The following is a 19,306-nucleotide window of genomic DNA, read 5'->3' as shown; positions in this document are numbered from 1 at the left end:
TTAGGGGGCTAGCGGGGCAAATACTGGGGTTATCAACAAAAACAAAGTGGGATGCACATCTACATACCTATATCTACCATCTGTGTAAATTTTATCCAAATCTATTAAACATTTGGTGGATAAATGAGTCGGACAAACTTTAGGCAGAAAATAACCCATTTTAGGGGGCTAGCGGGGTAAATACTGGGGTTATCAACAAAAACAAAGTGGGATGCACATCCACATACCTATATCTACCATCTGTGTAAATTTCATCCAAATTTATTAAACATTTGGTGGAAAAAAGAGTCTGACAAACTTTAGGCAGAAAATACCCATTTTAGGGGGCTAGCAAGGTCAATACTGGGGTTATCAACAAAAACAAAGTGGGATGCACATCTACATACCTATATCTACCATCTGTGTAAATTTCATCCAAATCCCTCAAACATTTGATGGAAACTAGTCGGACAAACTTTGGGAAGAAAAAAAAAGAAAAGAAAAAACAACAACAAAAATTGGAGTAAAATCAATGTGTCCCCTTCATAGAAGGGGACCCATAATAAACAGACAAAATATAGTCTACTGTGATTGCAGAAAGCTACCTAAAATCCATTGCAACACTTATTAGTGCAGTGAAAGTTGTGTTGTTTTTAAAAATCAGTAAGAAGTTTATATGAACAAAACCATGTGTGTAAGCTGAATTTATCATGTTCATGCGTTTAACGAACATCAGGCAAAATGTAGCAAGGATAAAACAAATAAAACAATAGTGCATTAAGCAGAAAAATACATACCTAAGGCATGTTTGGTTCTGCACACTCTTAGTTCTTGAAACAATGTGTGGCCATTTATTACCACAATAACATCTTCATACAAAATATTTAGTTCACTTGATTCAGAGGTTGGTCTATTCTCCAACTGAAATTGCAAATCTGTATTGCATTGAATGTCAACAGCAGGTGTCTGGTGAAACTCATGTGACATGAGACATAAACCATTCTGCAAAAATCAGTTTGGTAAAATATACATGTGTATACATATTATTACTAGGGCGATTATTTTTTGACCTAAAAAATAAAAAATCTTGACCAACAAATTTTAACATAAAAAAACTTTTTTTGGACAAAATTTTGACATATGAAGAACTCGTCAAATTATGCATTATTGTACAAAAAGTTAAAATATGGCTGTAGGCTAATGCTAATCTACTAAAGCGAAAGAATGTGCAAAAGTCTAACAAAAGGTCAAAAATCTGAACACAGACCTAGCCTATTCTAAAAAGGCAAATAAGCTAATTAAAAATCACTGCCAAAAAACTGCAGCTAAGACACAACAAAAATAGTTCAATACATTTGTCTAAACAAAAGATACATGAAGTATCTAAAGCAAAACCCAAGCAAGAGCTGCACCTAACCTACAGCTGCCGTAAAATGACTAGGGATCTTCCAAAATTTTACACGTTTTGAGGTGTGTTGAGCATCACGCCTAATTATTTCACTCAGTGGTTTATGATTCACAGTAAGTAGACAATGGACCATTTACAACAGTATAAAATAGGCTACAAGGTGTAAAATGAAAAGTTCACTGACAGTGCAACCTATACAATAGTGGTTTTCAACTGGTGGTCCATGGACCACTAGTGGTTCATGATGACTTTTTGGGTGGCCCACAAGACGTCCACTAAATTTGTTAATAAACTAGAGTTAATTGTGTATTACATGTTGAAAGAGTATAAAAATGTTAGCTGTGAATAATTGTATCTCACTTCTTGAAAATCGGGTTTAAACAATTATGTTTCAAGCCCAAATAGTAGTTTTGTATGGTAGTTCGATCTTGCTTAAAAACTAGAATAGTGGTTTTCCTATATATTGCCAGTTTATATATACTACATCAAATTTAACGATGTATCACATATACCATTTACTATATTTATAATGGATATATATTTGGCACCTACATTTCATTGCGTCCCTATGTTTTTCCTGGCACTTTATCACATAATTGTTTCTGCAAGCATAATCTAATGGGTCCCCACACATGTGCATATGCGATTTGGTAACAGTAAAAATAGGGCACAATCATTGTTTTCAACCGTCACACATTATACGTAATACAGCGCAAAAATTAAATCCAGCCAAACATCGAATAGGGCTTTAATGAACATTGTCTTCACTTTGTAGTTGTGTGTTTATTGACAACCGTCGCAGCATTACCACGTTTCCCTTACTTCATAAAAGAAGCATGTGCATATGCGATTTGGTAACAGTAAAAATAGGGCACAATCATTGTTTTCAACCGTCACACATTATACGTAATACAGCGCAAAAATTAAGTCCAGCCAAACATCGAATAGGGCTTTTATGAACACTGTCTTCACTTTGTAGTTGTGTGTTTATAGACAACGTTTGCAGCATTACCATGTTTCCCTTACTTCATAAAAGAAATGTCGATTTTTCACGGTTTCATTTTCGTCAGCGATTATTGTCCTTTGGGGTGCGAGTGTTGGTAGATAAAGATGTGTCGCCGATCGCGGCAGGAGGGGCCTGTTGTTAACCGCCATAAGACGCAAAACTGCAGGATACAACAATTGCATAACTAACGTTTTTAAATGATCTACAAACATATCTTAATTGCACAGTGCAAAAAGACTGCCTGATAGCATGCCCAGTTATGCGCAAGGCCGAGATATTCGCTTTTCAGTGGGCAGGTTTTCGCTTTTCGCACCCAATTGGGCTTTTTTGCATGAAGTGGAAAATGGTTGAGTCCAACTACTTAAACTTTTAACAAAGTTTCAACATTTTTTTTCCTTAATAGCCCTTTGTTTGTTGAATTATGATTTTTAATCCACACATAGCGTTCCCTGGAGCCGTTAAGTTTCTACATACCAACAATACGATTGCTTAGCTGGGCTTTTTATGTTCAAAACCTGTTCTGAAACAGTTTTATTAACGCTTTCAGTTTGAGAAGTCACGTTACACAGGTGTAACAAATCGTGCTGCGTTTTGAAACACGAAAAAAGTTGACCTACATTAACGTTTACAGCGCAATATAACTAACATCGTAACATCTTAATTCCAACCAGTGAGAAAATAGTCAAGTCATGACTGCGTTCATGCGTGAAGCAGAGGCATTTTTCCATGCGCCACTATCATCAATCACTTCCATTGTGTCAGCTGTGCAGTGAGTGGACACAAATTTGACAAAAGACAGCATGTAAAAACATATTTGGGGCTGCAAGAGTAACTGAATTTTTTAACAGCCAACAAGGAGCACCCTATCCACAGCTGTATAAAATTTCAGCAGGTTAAGTCTCGTATTTCTGACCTCATTAACATGTGAACAAACAAACAAATATTTGGGGGTAAAGGGGTGAAAATGGATATATACAACTTTTACAAAATAGTTACAAAATAAAATACGCTGCAATGTACCAACCAAAAAAGTCTGAAACTCCAGAATCATCTGCTTTAGCAAGTATAGCCGTTTTAAAAAATTCACATTTTGGGGGGCTGTGGGTGAACTGAGGGGTCAAACTGGGTCAAAATTCACATGGACCATCTTTAGACCAATATCATAATGTAATGTGTGTAAATTTGAAAAAGTTTGAACCATTCTTTCTTGACCAAAACGTGGGAACAAATCCGCGTTAGATGGAAAAAAAGAAAAAAAATATAGACAAAAACAATATGTATCCCCTTCAGGGAAGGGGACCCATAATAAAATGATCCACGATATTATTTTTACTGGGGCTGTAGTCCATGGCCTGAAACAAGTTGAGAACACCACGACAATGCAGTTTGTATTTTGACTTGGTAAAAAGTTTGGACTTTGTAAACAATTTTGACCTATTTCAAAAATTTTGACACATTTTTTTGATTTTTTTTTTGACACAGACTTTTTTTAAAAATCGCCCTAATTATTACCAAAATTCAATATTTCCAATCATTACCAAACGTTTTTTTAAAGAAATATATATCATTCTTGGTTAGTAACAGATTTACCTCAGTGTAAAAGTTGATTTTTCCAGATTTAAAACCAATTATTATGCATACCCAATCTGGATCACCAAATGAGCTTTGCTTTTTGGAGAGAAGTGGAAGACATAATACTGAAGTGACAGTGTCACTGCCAACAAATAGTAGTAGATTTGTTATGCAGTATAACCACACTATGCAGATATTTGTTCCCCATGTTTATTAAGAACAAATTAATGCCCAACAATGACTTAATAAAGTCTGACAAAATTTTGAAACTATGTAGTTTTTTTCATCAAATAGAATAAATAGACTTTAAAAGAAAGTTGTATTTGAAAACATGAAAATATGTGAAAATGTGTATCAATAAAGCATTTATATTTTTTAGGAAACCCACTCTGAATTACATAATAGTGTGGTAAACATAAAATACAAAATACAAAGTACAAAATAATGTTCACTACAAATGTTTTTTTTTACCTTTCTTCAATCACATTCCCTTTCCAGCAAACATCAAAATGTCCCTGATTATTTTGTGGTGTACCTTAGTCACAAAACAAAATTGTATCTCATGAACAAAAATTTCTCACATGAAACAAAAAAATCGATGCAAAACAAAATTGCAAACCTTGTAAAAAAACAGCTTTGGTTCCTTGTGCAAAGCACATAAATGAAAACAATGAAGCCACAGATGTACAACATTTCTGTAAAAAGTAATACATTTGATCAAATGTTTTTGCAAAGTGCAATGTCAGTTCAAGCATCACACAACCATTTCTTTGTAAAGCATTTAAACCTGTCTACAGTTTAGTGATACTTTTTTGTTCTGACACTGTTTAAAAAACTTTAAAAAAAAAACAATATTTGAGGGCTAGTATGGTTACCCTACTAGGGTAACTAATGAGGTTCGACACACAAACTAAAAAAATATGAAACCACAATAACTCAATCAGTAGTACTGCAAAATTTGAGCCCAATTCGCCAATGTTTAAAATTTTGGCTACAAGCGGTGTTTTGAGCAACAACCGTTAATGCTTCTGATGTCGTAGGGCTGTTAACAACCCCCTAACTGCCATGGCGCAAAAGCGTCCACCAAGCAATCTACAAACATCAGTAACATATGACTGGTTGTCCTTGTAGCACTGTTGTGCAACAAAAATCTTTTGTTTGTGGTGCCCAGTGAAATACAAATATGTTTTACACTTTAGGGGCTAGTGGGATAAATGTTGGCGCTACAGGGTTGAACACAACAATCAACACCTATAAATGGCATACTCTACAAGCTACCCAAATTTCAGCCAATTCCAACACTGTTTGAAAACTCACCCATTTTAGGGAGCTAGTGGGGTAAATACTGGGGTTATCAAGACTAACAAAGTGGGATGCACATCTACATAACTATATCTACCATTTGTGTTAGTTTCGGCCAAATCCATCAAACATTTGATGGCAAAACAAGTCGGATAAACTTTGGGGAGAAAAAAACATTTTAGGGGGGGGCTAGCAGGGTAAATACTGGGGTTATCAACACAAATTGTGTTACAGCTGTAACAGTACTTTGTTTCGTTGTGTTACAGCTGTACTTTGTTTCGTTGTGTTACAGCTGTAACAGTACTTTGTTTCGCAAAACGAGTACCATTGACCTGTAGTAACCTCTCAGGGTGCACACGCCAAATGACTGCTTGACCCTTTGACACTGTTTTTAATAGCACTCCGTCCTTAGTGTTCAACGACACCGTTTAACCTAATTTATACATGCCTTGAGTATTGATTCCTAAATTGATTGCAAAAAATGCTAGGTTATGACGAAAGAAAGTTTTGAACTGTGTTAGTAATACCTACTAGTTGACCTTAAGTAACCCGTGGTCATGCGGCGGCCGACCTGACAACGAGCATTTAAAAAAAACATTTATCTTGCAAAAATGTCAAGTTTATTTTTTTCATCTTTTTTTGATTAACAAAGTTTTGCTTGACATATACGATACCGAAGCACGCTTATTAGGTTTTAATCACGTCATATGTGTGAAACCTTTGCCAAAACTGAAAATGTGAGTGATAACTTAATAAAACGAAATAGCATTGCTGTGCAAAACAGCTGATTTCTAATCACTGAAATGACGTCTCGTAAAACGTCTGTCCGACGTCAAGCTATGCCCTCCTGCTATTGTAAACCAGTGAGGTTACTCTCTTGGGACTTCTGCCTACAGTGTCTTTCTTGACCAAACGAGCGTTAGACACATTTACGTTTCGGGGGCCTGGGGGTGAACCGCTGGGTCATTCGGGGTCAAACTTCTGGAGAATCAAGTTCAGATTATTAACTAACATATGTCCAAATTTGAATATATTTGAAAAACTCTTTCTTTACCACACGAGCGATAAAAACCAGCGTTAATTTTTTTTCTGTTTCGGGGGCCTGTGGGTGAACCGCTGGGTAATTCGGGGTCAAACTTCTGGAGAATCAAGTTTGGATTAATAACTAACATATGTCCAAATTTGAATAAATTTGAAGCACTCTTTCTTTACTAAACCAGCGTTAGACAGAAAAAAGAAAAAAAAAATACGGACAAAAACAATATGTGTTGGGGGACCCATAAAAACACAAACTCGAGTAAAATCAATATGTGTCAATCAATATGATTTTTGTTACTTTCACCTGTTTGATTATTTGTCTACATCTGCGACACATTTCAAAGGCAATTGAAGAAAGAGCCACGATTTTTCAAACTTTTCCTTTTTAGATTTAATGTTTGTGCTTTTTAAAATTGTGTTTGAGCAGTTTCTGGCAACAGGGAATATCCAGCTTTAACTGGCAGTCTTAAATATACTCTGTTAACCCTATTTGATCCACTTTTTATGCTGTATTTTTTTCTTATTCAGTAATCTCCAGCTTTATTTATGTTCTTTGTTTGGAAATTGAACATTGCATTGCGTAAGTCAAAAGCATTTTTACGATATGATATTGCCATCAATGCTCGATAGAAAATGTAATTACAAATCCTGCCTAAAAAGCGCAACCCGCATTTCTTCAAGAAAAATGCAACTCAATGTCAGAAAGTAGCCCAATTGGACGACAAAGGCATAACCTGGCACCACTTATTCTGTATTGTAACCAAATTATAAAGATCTGTTAGTACTCACATTCCTTTTGTTTTCATTGTTTATCATACAATCAGTTTGTGCATCATAACCTACAAATAAACTAGCATTAAGCCAATAACTCTGAGTGGTAAGAAGTAAATGTTTTCAATAAAACACACACACACATATATATATACATATATATACCAGAATAATATATTCAAAAGAAACAAACCTTCTAATTCCAAAAAGGATTTTACTTCATCAAACTTGTTAATTTTACAGCACAACACCAATTCACAATTAGACATTCTTTTCTCAGCATATAAATTTCTCCCCCTACAAAATCACCCTGGTAAAAAATATCAAACTACATGAGAAACTGACAATACATGCACAAAATGTACAAACATATACTAAAAACTAGAATAGTGGTTTTCCTATATATTGCCGGGTTATATATACTACATCATATTTAATGATGTATCACATATTCCATTTAGAATATTTATAATAGATATATATTTGGCACCTACATTTCATTGGGTCCCTATCTTTTTCCTGGCACTTTATAACCTAATTGTTTCTGCAAGCATAATCTAATGGGTCCCCATACATATGCATATGCAATTTGGTAACAGTAAAAATAGGACACAATCACTGTTAGATATTTACCAATTTACTATACACATCATTGATCTACACATATGATTGTTTTTGCAAGCAAAAACAATGGTGTCCCCACACGCGCGTTTGTGTGGATTTATGGTAAACAAACATCCTGGTTATTTTTAGATTCTTAAGGACAAGCTTAACCACCTTTGGCCTTAACCCAAAAAGTTTTGTCTGTTTTGTTTTTGCATCATTATTGTCATATAATTACAAAAAAACAGTAAATAGGAACAGGAAAAATACTTTCAATTTATTCTCATGCTTTGACCTTGATCCGAAACTTAAAATGTACTTGATAACTTAATAAAACGACATAGCATAGCTGCGCAAAAACAGCTGATTTCTAATCACCGACATGACTGTCTCGTAAAACGTCCGTCTGGACGTCAAGCTGAGCACTCCTGCTGCATTCACCCGCCTTAATCGTAAACAAGTGAATTACTCCCTTGAGAGTTGAGACTTCTATCTGACTGAGAAAATGGTCACGTGACGACTGCATACATGCGTGAAGCAGAGGCATTGTTTTTCTATGCGCCACTATGGTCAATCACTCCCATTGCGTCAGCTGTGCGCTGAGCGACAGGCAAATACGGTCATGACGTCATACGCATCGCCTGTCCCTGCCGTGACCCCGCAGCGTTAACGTTTACAGCACAATATCACTAACACCGTATCAATACAAAATAGTTTAAAATACGCTGCAATGTACCAATCAAAACGTATGTAACTCCAGAAACATCTGCTTTAGCAAGTATAGCCGTTTTAAAAAATTTCACGTTTTGGGGGACTGTGGGTGAACCGAGGGATCAAAGGGGGTCAAAATTCAAATGGACCATCTTTAGACCAATATCTGTAATGTATGTAAATTTGAAAAAGTTTGAACCATTCTTTCTTGACCAAAACGTGGGAACAAATCCGCGTTAAAAATTTTACGTTTTGGGGGGCTGTGGGTGAACTGAGGGATCAAAGGGGGTCAAAATTCACATGGACCATCTTTAGACCAATATCTATAATGTGTGTAAATATGAAAAAGTTTGAACCTTTCTTTCTTGATCAAAACGTGGGAACAAATCCGTGTTAAAAAATTTACGTTTTGGGGGGCTGTGGGTGAACCGAGGGGTCAAACGGGGTCAAAATTCACATGGACCATCTTTAGACCAATATCTATAATGTGTGTAAATATGAAAAAGTTTGAACCATTCTTTCTTGACCAAAACGTGGGAACAAATCCGCGTTAGAAAGAAAAAAAGAAAAAAAAAAAGAAAAAAAAAATATAGACAAAAACAATATGTGTCCCCTTCAGGGAAGGGGACCCATAATAAAAAGGTGGCTTTCTAATATACTTCCATTTTGTATATTCTATACCCTTTTTACCAATTTACTATACACATAATTTCATCTACACATATGATTGTTTTTGCAAACAAAAACGAATTGGTCCCCACATGCGCGTTTGTGCAGATTTACAGTAAACAAATGTTGCGGCTATTTTTATATTCTTCGGGGCAAATTATAAGACAGCATTAACCCAACTTTAAAAAGTTTTTTTCCGTATTCTTTTTCATTCATTATTGTCATATAGTTACAAACGTCCAAGATCAGTTTTTGAACACAACTTCTTCTAGAAAGCTTTAACAGTTGTATTACAGACACTATAAATTAAAAAGCCATTTGCTACAAAGGTATACATAACAAATTGTTTTTCACTTTACTTCACAAAACGAGTATCTGTAGTAACCTCTCATGGCACAGATGCTGATCGGCCATTTAATGACCCTTTGACACTGTTTTTGATGCCATGCAGTCCTTAGTGTTAACAACACCGTTTTGTCTAGCTACTGATTTTTGAATTAATTTGTCAAAAATAAACAAGCTACGTTATGACGAAAAATCGTTCTTAACTGTGTTTGTAATACTTATAAGTTGACCTTTACTGACCCGTGGTCATGCCGCGGCCAAGCTGACCAAAAAATTTAAAGACCATTTATTGCGACTTTCAAAAAAGTTAAGTTTATTTTTTCACTTTTATGTTGATCAACAACGTTTTGCTTGACATATACGAAACCGAGGCACGTTCATCGAGCTTAAAATCCTGTCTTAGGTGTGAAACCTTCGCCAAAACTGAAAATGTGTGTGATAACTTATTAACACAACATGGCATTGCTGCGCAAAAACAGCTAATTTCTAATCACCAAAATGACTGTGTCTAAAATGTCTGTCCGACGTCAGGCTGAGCCCTCCCACTCAGCATTAAACTGCCTTAATCGTAAACCAGTGAATTACAGTGTACACATATTATGGGCTGTAAACGTAACCATTATGGCCGATTAAGGCAAAATTGTAAATACTAAACGAGAACCTACTGCAAACAATTGTTTAAAATTTCAGCACAATAGGGGTTGTATTTTGGGCCTAAAACTTAAACTGATTATTTCAGGGTTTACGGGGTGAATCCAATAAAAAGTTAAAAAGTGGATCAAAAACATCTGTCACAAAAGGTGAACTGCAGGGCCGTTTCGGTCAAACTTAAAAAAAATCAAATTTCGATAAATACCTAACAAGTGCGTAAATTTGAATCAATTTAAATCACTCTTTCTTGATCAAACTGTATAACAAACCAGCGTAAGACAGAAACAAATATTTTGGGGTTTAAAGGGTAAAAATAGGTAAATCTTATTAAAAGTTAAAAAATTCTTTAGAAAACCTTACATTGCATGTTTTAAAAATTTCGCATTTTGGGGGCCTGTGGGTAAACCGCTGGGTCATTCGGGGTCGAACTTTGGGAGGATCAACTTTGGATTAATAACGAATATCTGTCCCAGTTTAAATAGATTAAAAGCACTTTTTCTTGACCACACCCGTATAACAAACCAGCATTAGACAGAGAAAAAAATACGGACAAAAACAGTATGTGTCAATTGCGTCCCTTTCATTGAAGAAGACACAGAAAAATGGAATAAAAAAAATAATCAAACTTTCTGTGCCAATAGCAAAAGTGTGTCAATAGCAAAACCTATGGTCTCCACTCTCAACCTCCAAATGCTTTGCCAAGTACTTTTGAGGAAGTCATGAAGACTTATCCCAACTTAAGATTTAACGTTATCACAAACAAAAAATATCTTCTTTGACGTCAGGTTGTGGAGTGGGAATTACATGTCCCAACTCCTTAATTCATTTACATTTAAGAATCAATGAAGGAAATTGTTTGTGCAGTACTTAACTGTTTTAGATTTTTGGCACAGATCAAATTAGATACAGAATCAGCATTAAATGCAGTAGGCGGCAAAAAATGTTTGAAAGCAATGATTTAATCTGTAAAAGCAACTTGCTACGACGGACTTCTGCCAGGGTGTTTTTGGCCTTTCTTGGCTTGCAAAAAAATGAAAGTTGAGCGTAATATGATCATGACCGTGATTTTAAAGATTGGTTGCAGCCGAAAAAAACAGTATGCCACACAGGGGTTACATTGTTTCAAAAGTCTCTGAGGAATGCAATATAAAAAAGGTTGAGAACCACTGTACCATTGAATATGTTGACAGCAGATATTCCCAGATAAACTAATTTTACTGCAACATTTTTTGGAAAACATTGACATACACTATACAGAATCGAAGTTACAACACCATAAAAAGGATCTTCTATCAGACCTAGTCTTGTATGTTTCCAGCTGCTTGTCTTTAATGGACATAGTGTTACTACAAGGTGGTAGGGTTGCCAAGTAATCCCGACAGGATCGAGACCTGCTGACCTAGGCAGGGTTGCCAGATAAAAATTGCTAAAAGGTGCCAAAAACTCCCAAAAAAGCGCAAAACAAAAATTGTTTAACGTCAAAAATTCCGCCAAACATTTTTTTTACAAAACTAGCAGGAGAATGTATATTATACAGTTGTATATTTACTGAACAGGGCCTGTTTTGCCACAAACTAACAGAATTTGACATTGTCCTGATTTTTCATAACGTAGTCATTAGAGTTTCAAGATCGGGATTATACAATTAGTTAAAAGTAAAGTCCTTCAACATTATTGGGGATGCAATTTACCAGACAGCATTAGTTTGACTTGGATTCTTACAATAGATTGGAAGTGTTTTTCCACTTCGTGCACTTTCCCTCACTGTCGTAAGCTGGTTTCCACTTTTTAAATAACAATATTAAACATTTAAACTATTTAACTTCAATGGTACACTCGCTGTATGTCATTCCTGACACAAACATTCGGATTCCGTTCTTATTTTCTTATGTCTAGTAGTCAGAGAGTAGAGACTACTATTGTATTGGTTGGCTAAGCAGGGGCATTCATGACGTAAGCAGTCTTTAAATGAAAGATAACCTTAACCTGCATTGTAAAAGGGCAGCTAATGATTCCAACCTAGATTTTGTTTGGTCAAAAAGATAATCCTTTGAGAACCTTTCACCAAGCGAAATAAACTTAACTCAACTCAACCAATGCCCAAACGTTCATTAAAAAAGCAAAAACGCCAAGAAATCAGTTGGGTGTCAACCAGTTCTATAAACCGCCAAATTTTACAAAAATATCCGCCAAACCGCCAGTAGTAATTTTTGGTGCCAACCACTTTCAAAAAACGCCAAATTTGTGGATTTTGGCGACAAATTCGCCAAATTACCAACCCTGGACCTAGGTCTTTCTAGTTTTCCCTGCTCTCTGCCAAGTGCCAATCTTACAGGGTATTTCCCGATTTTTCCGCATGGCTGCACACAAGCAGATAACACGCACTGGAGTTTTGTCGAGTTAAATACCGTAATTGTGAAAGAGCAACTACCAGTCTATCAATGATTTGTTGATGGTGTAGAATTGTTTCTGCATTTTATTACACCGCAATTTTCGTGCACCACTCACCAACACCAAAATTAGAATGACCAGAGAATTCACCACCGTCACGAGTGGCTACACACTTAAAGGTAGCGCCAATATAAAGGAAAACACAAACATAAAACATTTTATCGTTACACTACCCCCTCCACAAAAGCACGTTTTATCCACACACAAAATAATATAAAACACAACATAAATCACCATTCATACACGTTTAAATAGCTGGGTGCGCGACGCGTGCGGCCAAATCGGGATTGTTCAGCGTTGTCCAATAAGTGATTTGCCTCATCAAAGTTATCATGTTCCGTTGTGTTGCCGATCTCCACATCTGCGTCGTTGGACGTCTCGAGCCAATTGGTTGGTGCGGTTTGTGTTGAAAATGGTCGTAAATGGTCAACATGAACCACACACCCATAATTGTCTTCTTCCCTTTTGATACGGTACAGTAATGGTGATATCTTGGCAAGAACCAGCCACGGCCCCAGCCAGCCGTAGCCCAATTTTTCCCTTCCCATTGGCTGGTAGTAATACCACACCCACTGTCCTACTTCAAACTCATGAGGCAAAGCGTTTTTGTCATAGTTTCGCTTTTGCCTTGTAGCTGCCGTCCTGAGATGTGTGCGGACTGAGGTATAAGCGTTTTTAGGCGATGCCTAAGGCTTTCCGCATACTGAGTTGCATAAGGAGTTTCAGCTTGTTGCGGTTTACCATACATGATATCCACCGGTAGGTCAACTTCTCGTCCCAGCATTAAATAGTTTGGCGAAAATTTAGACTTAGAGGATTCATGTTCGGAGAAGTGGTAAGCCATTAAATTAAAACATAAGGTAAGTGGTCATCCCACTCATTTCTGTTGCAGTTTACGTATGAAGACAGCATTTGTAAAAGAGTTAGATGACTGGGGGTGATAAGGCGAATTTCTTGTCTTTTTTATTGCCAAACATTTGCATATTTCCTGAAATAACCTCGACTCGAAATCTCTGTCCTGATGTGAATGAAGGTAGCGATGTATTCCGAAGCGGCAGAAAAACTTCGAAACAAGAGTTTGTGCTGTCGTCAAAGCCTTTTGGTCCGGCATCGCGTAACATTCAGTCCACTTAGCATAGGGTTGCCGTACTTCAGTATTTTCCCTGACATGTCAGGGAATTTAGTGTTTAAATCTGCGCCCGGGAGAAATGTTAAAATGTACTTAAAAGTCAGGAATTTAAGAAAAAAATATAGATATACTATGAAATTAATGTACCAACGGAGAAAATTTCTAGTAGTTAGCCGCAACCGCGTCTATAGTATAGAGTAGACCAGTGGTTCTCAAACTTTTTTATTGTCGGGGCCAAATGGTATTTTTTAAGTGTGCAGGGAGCCGCAAAAAAACGAACCCTTAAGAAAATCACTAAAGATTATGACTTTGAAAGCTAAAATAGCAATGTTTGGTGGTTTTCTGAGGTCTGGTGAGAGCCGCAAAATAAGTAGTTGGGAGCCGCATGCGGCCCCGAAAACCGAGTTTTAGAACCACTGGTATAGACCAGGGCTACTCAAAATTTCTTGCTCTGCGACCCCATTTTGAAACAGAAATTTCTACGCGACCCCTTGATGGGTTTCGCCCAGGGGTGCGCAACCTTTGCGCTATGACGGCCGCATCACAGATCTTTATTTCACCAGCGGCCGCTTATAGCCTGCTTGCTTGTGTTTTAAAATTACTGACGTAAAAAAAAACTTTTCTGTTATATATATTATATACTATCTAATGGCGCCTAGAAAGCCTAAATTAGTTTTTAACTTGATACACAAATTGATAGTCTTAGCTTTTATGACGTCATAATCTATATTGTGACGCTTGCGGTATCTGCTTTTTCGCATTGTTTGCACACAATAGGAATAAAAAGTCTGGCACGTATGGCTACTTGGCTGGTAGTACTCTTTTAAGTTCAACAAAGTGTGTTTAGAGCAGTTTGAAAATCAAAAAAATTGGCAAAGGAATGTATGTAAACAATAAATGTACGCACGTATACCATTTATTGTGACTGACATAACAACGCAAAATGTTTCGCGACCCCAAAATTATATTCCCAATTGGGGTCGCGACCCACAGTTTGAGAAGCCCTGGTATAGACCATGAAACGTGAAGAGGTAAACTGGCGGTGCGCAGGTTAACGCACAAGGTTACTGTTTCGTTTTGCAGTGTGTGTGCGCGCGTAACAATACCTGTTTGTTACTAGTTGTCTAACAACACCCGTTAAATACAGATATAAAAATCCGCGTCTCAAGAAAACACAGCGTTCGATGCTACGTGGGAAGTTTCATTTGCCTTAACTGTGTACCTAATATGCAAGGAATTAACTAACAACAAAAAGTCGAATGTCGTGAGATATAAAACCGTTTTTACAGTGGCATTTTATTTCAAATTTAAAAGGTCTTTAAAAGGGCTGCTCCCAGTGTTTGTTTTTTTCTGTGACAATTTGAAATTGGTCCGAATAGTTTTTAGAGTGGCAAAGGTTGGCGACCCGTGATATATGTGCTTATTGTTTCAATCAAGGATAGTGAGAGTAGTAAGCTTAGCCTAATAAACTTGACTAAAGAGAAGCCTATACGCATAAAGTTCATTAACAAGGATCAGAGTATCATATCTAACGTTTTCTAGTGTCACTGTCCGTGTGACTTCCGAATATTCTAAATTTATTCCGCAATAGAAGTAATTGGATCGCAAAAACGTTAACCCAAAGCGGGGACCGCAAAAAGCTGGAAGTAATTCTATATTTTAATTTAGCGTCAGTTTGTGGAACTAAATATGTTTAAATCAAAGTGAAATTGAGAATCGACCATCTCCATAGGCTTTATTGCAGTGGTTCTCAACCTTTTTGCCTTTGCGGACCCCTTTTGGTACTGTCAAGCTAATCGCGGACCCCTTTGAAGGTTTTGGTATTTTTTGTCCTTTTTTATTAACAAGCAACCCAAAATAGGTGCAGAATATACCAACCACGTTTGGTCCAGGACCAAAAATCCAATCACTTTGACTAGGCTGCGACATCGGAAAATAATAAAGAGCCACTACATTGTGATGTGACGTTGTTTGCCATTGAAAATTTACCTCTGTTGCATCACAATGGGGTTAAAATGTCACAATGCATTTTGGTTTGTCGCCTATGAAGAACGATTTTAAACAAGTTTCATACTATTTTGAAACGCTGAAACATACTTTTTAAATAGCGCTTTATCAATATTGTTGTCTCCAAAATTAGGAAGTTGTCGCGGACCCCCTGAAAACGCTTTGCGGACCCCCGGTTGAGAACCACTGCTTTATTGCATGCCAACTAACAAAAATGCATTTGTTCGCGCACAATGGTAATATTTTTGTCTGTAATGTCAGATTTGGATCATTGTTATGCAGAATTTTACATAACTATCTAAAATCTTGCAATCAATTTTCCGTTTTCTGAAAAACACATTTAGGCTTAAGGACCACACGCCCTCGAAATAATGACAAAGAGACTGTTTAGAGAAAATACCGAAAAAGTTTGAGAACCACTGGGTTAGCGCAACTGAGATAAATTTTGTCAGGGATTGTGTATCATAAAATATGGCAACCCTAACTTAGTAAAATAGTCCGAGACTACCAATGTATACTCGTTTCCTAACTCAGTCATTGGAAGAGGACCCATAAAATCAATGCCAACCCTCTCCATAGGATAAGTTGCGATGTTTTGTTTTAGCAGTCCTCGATGGCGGCCATGGGTTGGTTTTCTGCGTGCGCCATTTGCACCATTTGAGTTACATCTCGTCGCAGACCAGACCAATAAAACCTCCTTCGAATTTGTGCAACAGTTCGTTTAATGCCAAGATGACCAGCAGTCAGTGTTGGGGAGACTCGAGTCAGTGACTCGACTCGAGTCACCTTTTTCAAAGACTTGGCTTGACTCGAGTCTCAGCTGTGAAAAGACTCGACTCGGACTCGTTATTTCACCAACAAAACGGAAATTTCTTATAATGGATAACCTGTTCAGTTGGCATCAACCAAACAACAACAGCAATTTAATGTTCGATGCGAACTTATTTTTGCTTAATCTTAACGTAACGAAGTCGCTGGTACATGTACAATCTTTCTTACGCTGGCATTAAGCATTGTACTTATTGCTTGCTTTAAGTTTATGGTACGCGAATGCAGTACATGTCAAGGCCAAGTATTCGCTTTCAAGCGCTTATATTAGTGTACACACGCTCTAGCGCAGGGCTTTTTAAACTGTGGGTCGCAAAACATTAAGTAAATGGTATCCGTGCGTAAATTTATTGTTTCATCATTCACGTGTATTTGCTATACCGCTTAACCCAGGTCACGTGGAATTTTCTTTTTCAAAATGGGGTCGCAGAGCAAGAAAGTTTGAGAAGCCCTGCTCTAGCGCATGCAGTAAAACTATTTTTGGGTTTTCAAAAAATCCTTTGAACAGATTTACGTTCTTGTCCACGCTGTTTATTGAGTGGCAATTAATGTGTTTCTTTAAAGTTGACCCCACTCTAAGAAAGGGACGTTGATGGGATTTGTTCACTGTAATAAGTGGGGTCCGAAAAAAAGTCGCGATGAACCATTCAAGTAGAATAATTATCCAAACCTTTAACCTTTCCTTGCAAAAACTTTTGGGGACTTGCCTTGACTCGAACCGCTAATGACTTGACTTGACTTGAGACTCGAACCTCATTTGACTTGACTCGAACATCTTCTGACTTGACTTGACTCGGGACTCGAACTCCTACTGGCTTAACTTGACTTGAGACTCGACTATAAGGACTCGTTACCCAACCCTGCCAGCAGTTCTTAATTCGTGCAAGTGATGAAAGATTTCTTTGGGCGCCACAATTAGCTTTTGTTCTTCGTCTTCTGCATTGTCGGGCTCCCATACTCGACATAAGATTCCGTCTTCTATTTCTAACAGATCTGTAGCGGTCACATGCAATAGTGTGGAACGTAGGGCAAACGGATGTATATACCAGATTTTTCCACACTATAAAACGGCTCGGAGCGCTCGGGGATTCCCCTAAAATTCCAAGCCGCGAATTCCGGGAAAATTGTCATTTGTCTGTCAGCGCTTAGATCAGTGGTTCCCAACTTCCCAACCTGGGGTTCGCGTACCCCCAAGGGGTCCGTGAGACGGTTTCAGGGGGTCCGTGGAGGCAAACATTTGTAGTAGCATTAACAACAATACAATATTTTGTTCCCAAAACCGTTTTTACAATCCTATATGCAAGTGCAAACTGTTAATCAAACCCTTGTATCAGGAAAATTTGTGATTGTTACCATTGTGACATCACAACACACATTAACAATAGAATTCTTTGTGCTTTGTTTTAAGTATTGTACACTAGAAAATTTATCTCTTTTAGTGCATTGACTGCTACAGTACAGGACTTTATTGAGATTAAAGGACTGTGAAGGTTGATTAAAATTCTGTCCCCCCCCCCCCAAAAAAAACGAAAGTATAATAACGCATAAGGCAGGAAACGAAAAAAGACTAAATTACGTTGGGGGTCCGCGGACCAATAAAATTTATAAAAGGGGTCCGTGACTACAAAAAGGTTGGGAACCACTGGCTTAGATAGACAGGAACTAAACAGAAAGCAGACTTAAAAAGGAGCAAAAGAGAAAGCAGACCGGCGTTAGTTTAGATAAGAAGTTTTTAATTTACCTTGTAGCTTCTGAAATTAGAAATTTTAACAGCAACTAGAAAAGTTATAAAGTTTTAATTTAACTTGTAGCTTCTGGAATTAGAAATTTTAACAGCAACTAGAAAAGTTTTAATTTAACTTGTAGCTTCTGCAACTAGGAAAATTATAAAGTTGTAATTTAACTTGAAGCCTCTCTGGATTTAGAAATTTTCACAGCAACTAGAAAAAGTATAAAGTTTTAATTTAACTTGGAGCCTCTCTGGATTTAGAAACTTTAACAGCAACTAGGAAAATTATAAAGTTTTAATTTAACTTGAAGCCTCTCTGGGAAAATAACAAAGTTTTTTAATTTAACTTGAAAGCGCCTGGACTTATAAAATTTTGCGACCAGCGACCCATAAGGTATAATTAAAACAAAAGTTCATCGGTTAATTAAACATAGATAAACTATAGTGCTATCACTATAAGAGGCTAGTGTCAGCGCTAACATTCATTAGAATAAATACATGTTTAGTTAGGTTTTAGTATGGAGATTAATACAGGTTTAACGGCTTTGTCTTTCTTTGCAACTTATTATTGATTGCTGTTAATGTTAATTGGATTCTATTGAATAAGACTTCTTGAAACATTTCTGTCGCTGATAATCAAATAAACCAACAATGTGGTCAACGGATTATACAAGTGGTGCTTTCTGGAGTTTATCTCCAAGGAATGTTGAGGCAGTAGTTTGAACTATAAACTTAGTGAGGCTCATAGCGCAAACCTATTGCGTTGTTAAATTGTGAGAGTAGCATTACCAGTACTTGAAGACCGCGCATGAGCCTCCGCAGATCCCACTGATTGAGGTCTTGATGGCCTCCGCTTTCTAAGCACTGGGATTGCGATGGAGCATGCTGCCTGTTTCCCTTAAACCTTGCAACGGCGCTCAGTTCCCCGTCTTGACTTTGCCAACAGCGAATATCCTGAGTATTCCATTGAGAAAGCCAAATCGATTCAGCCTGGAACGTATTTCTAATTGCTGCAGTGACTCGACGTATTTCCTTCTAGTAGCATATGCAATCAGCACCATGCATGCTCTTGCAAGAGCAGGCGACAACGCTGTCGAGATAATCCGT

The 19,306-nt window shown here is 37.2% G+C and overlaps 1 protein-coding gene across 4 annotated transcripts in view; it reads right to left on the bottom strand.

The window, feature by feature from the left end:
- Positions 1-12,393, bottom strand: part of LOC145222348 (rab3 GTPase-activating protein non-catalytic subunit-like) — a 45,428-nt gene extending 33,035 nt beyond the window's left edge. The window contains exons 1-7 of one of the 4 annotated variants that reach the window (XM_080088446.1): positions 11,354-12,393; positions 7,270-7,373; positions 7,095-7,144; positions 4,585-4,660; positions 4,437-4,500; positions 3,984-4,107; positions 777-981 (exon numbers count right to left, since the gene is read on the bottom strand). In XM_080088446.1, coding sequence (XP_079944572.1) covers positions 777-981; positions 3,984-4,107; positions 4,437-4,500; positions 4,585-4,660; positions 7,095-7,144; positions 7,270-7,373; positions 11,354-11,394 — 664 coding nt within the window. In that variant the 5' untranslated portion in view covers positions 11,395-12,393. Of the gene's footprint in view, positions 1-776; positions 982-2,413; positions 2,997-3,983; positions 4,108-4,436; positions 4,501-4,584; positions 4,661-7,094; positions 7,145-7,269; positions 7,387-11,353 lie in introns of those variants that run through there. The other 3 variants (XM_080088447.1, XM_080088449.1, XM_080088448.1) reach the window with 3 other exon arrangements.
- Between the last annotated feature and the right edge of the window lie 6,913 nt (positions 12,394-19,306).

Source organism: Phallusia mammillata, chromosome 4 (genome assembly GCF_965637545.1).
Source record: "Phallusia mammillata chromosome 4, kaPhaMamm4.hap1.1, whole genome shotgun sequence".
Lineage (NCBI taxonomy): Eukaryota > Metazoa > Chordata > Ascidiacea > Phlebobranchia > Ascidiidae > Phallusia > Phallusia mammillata.
Note: the sequence above shows the minus strand (reverse complement) of the source record. Positions and strands in the feature narration are given on the sequence as shown.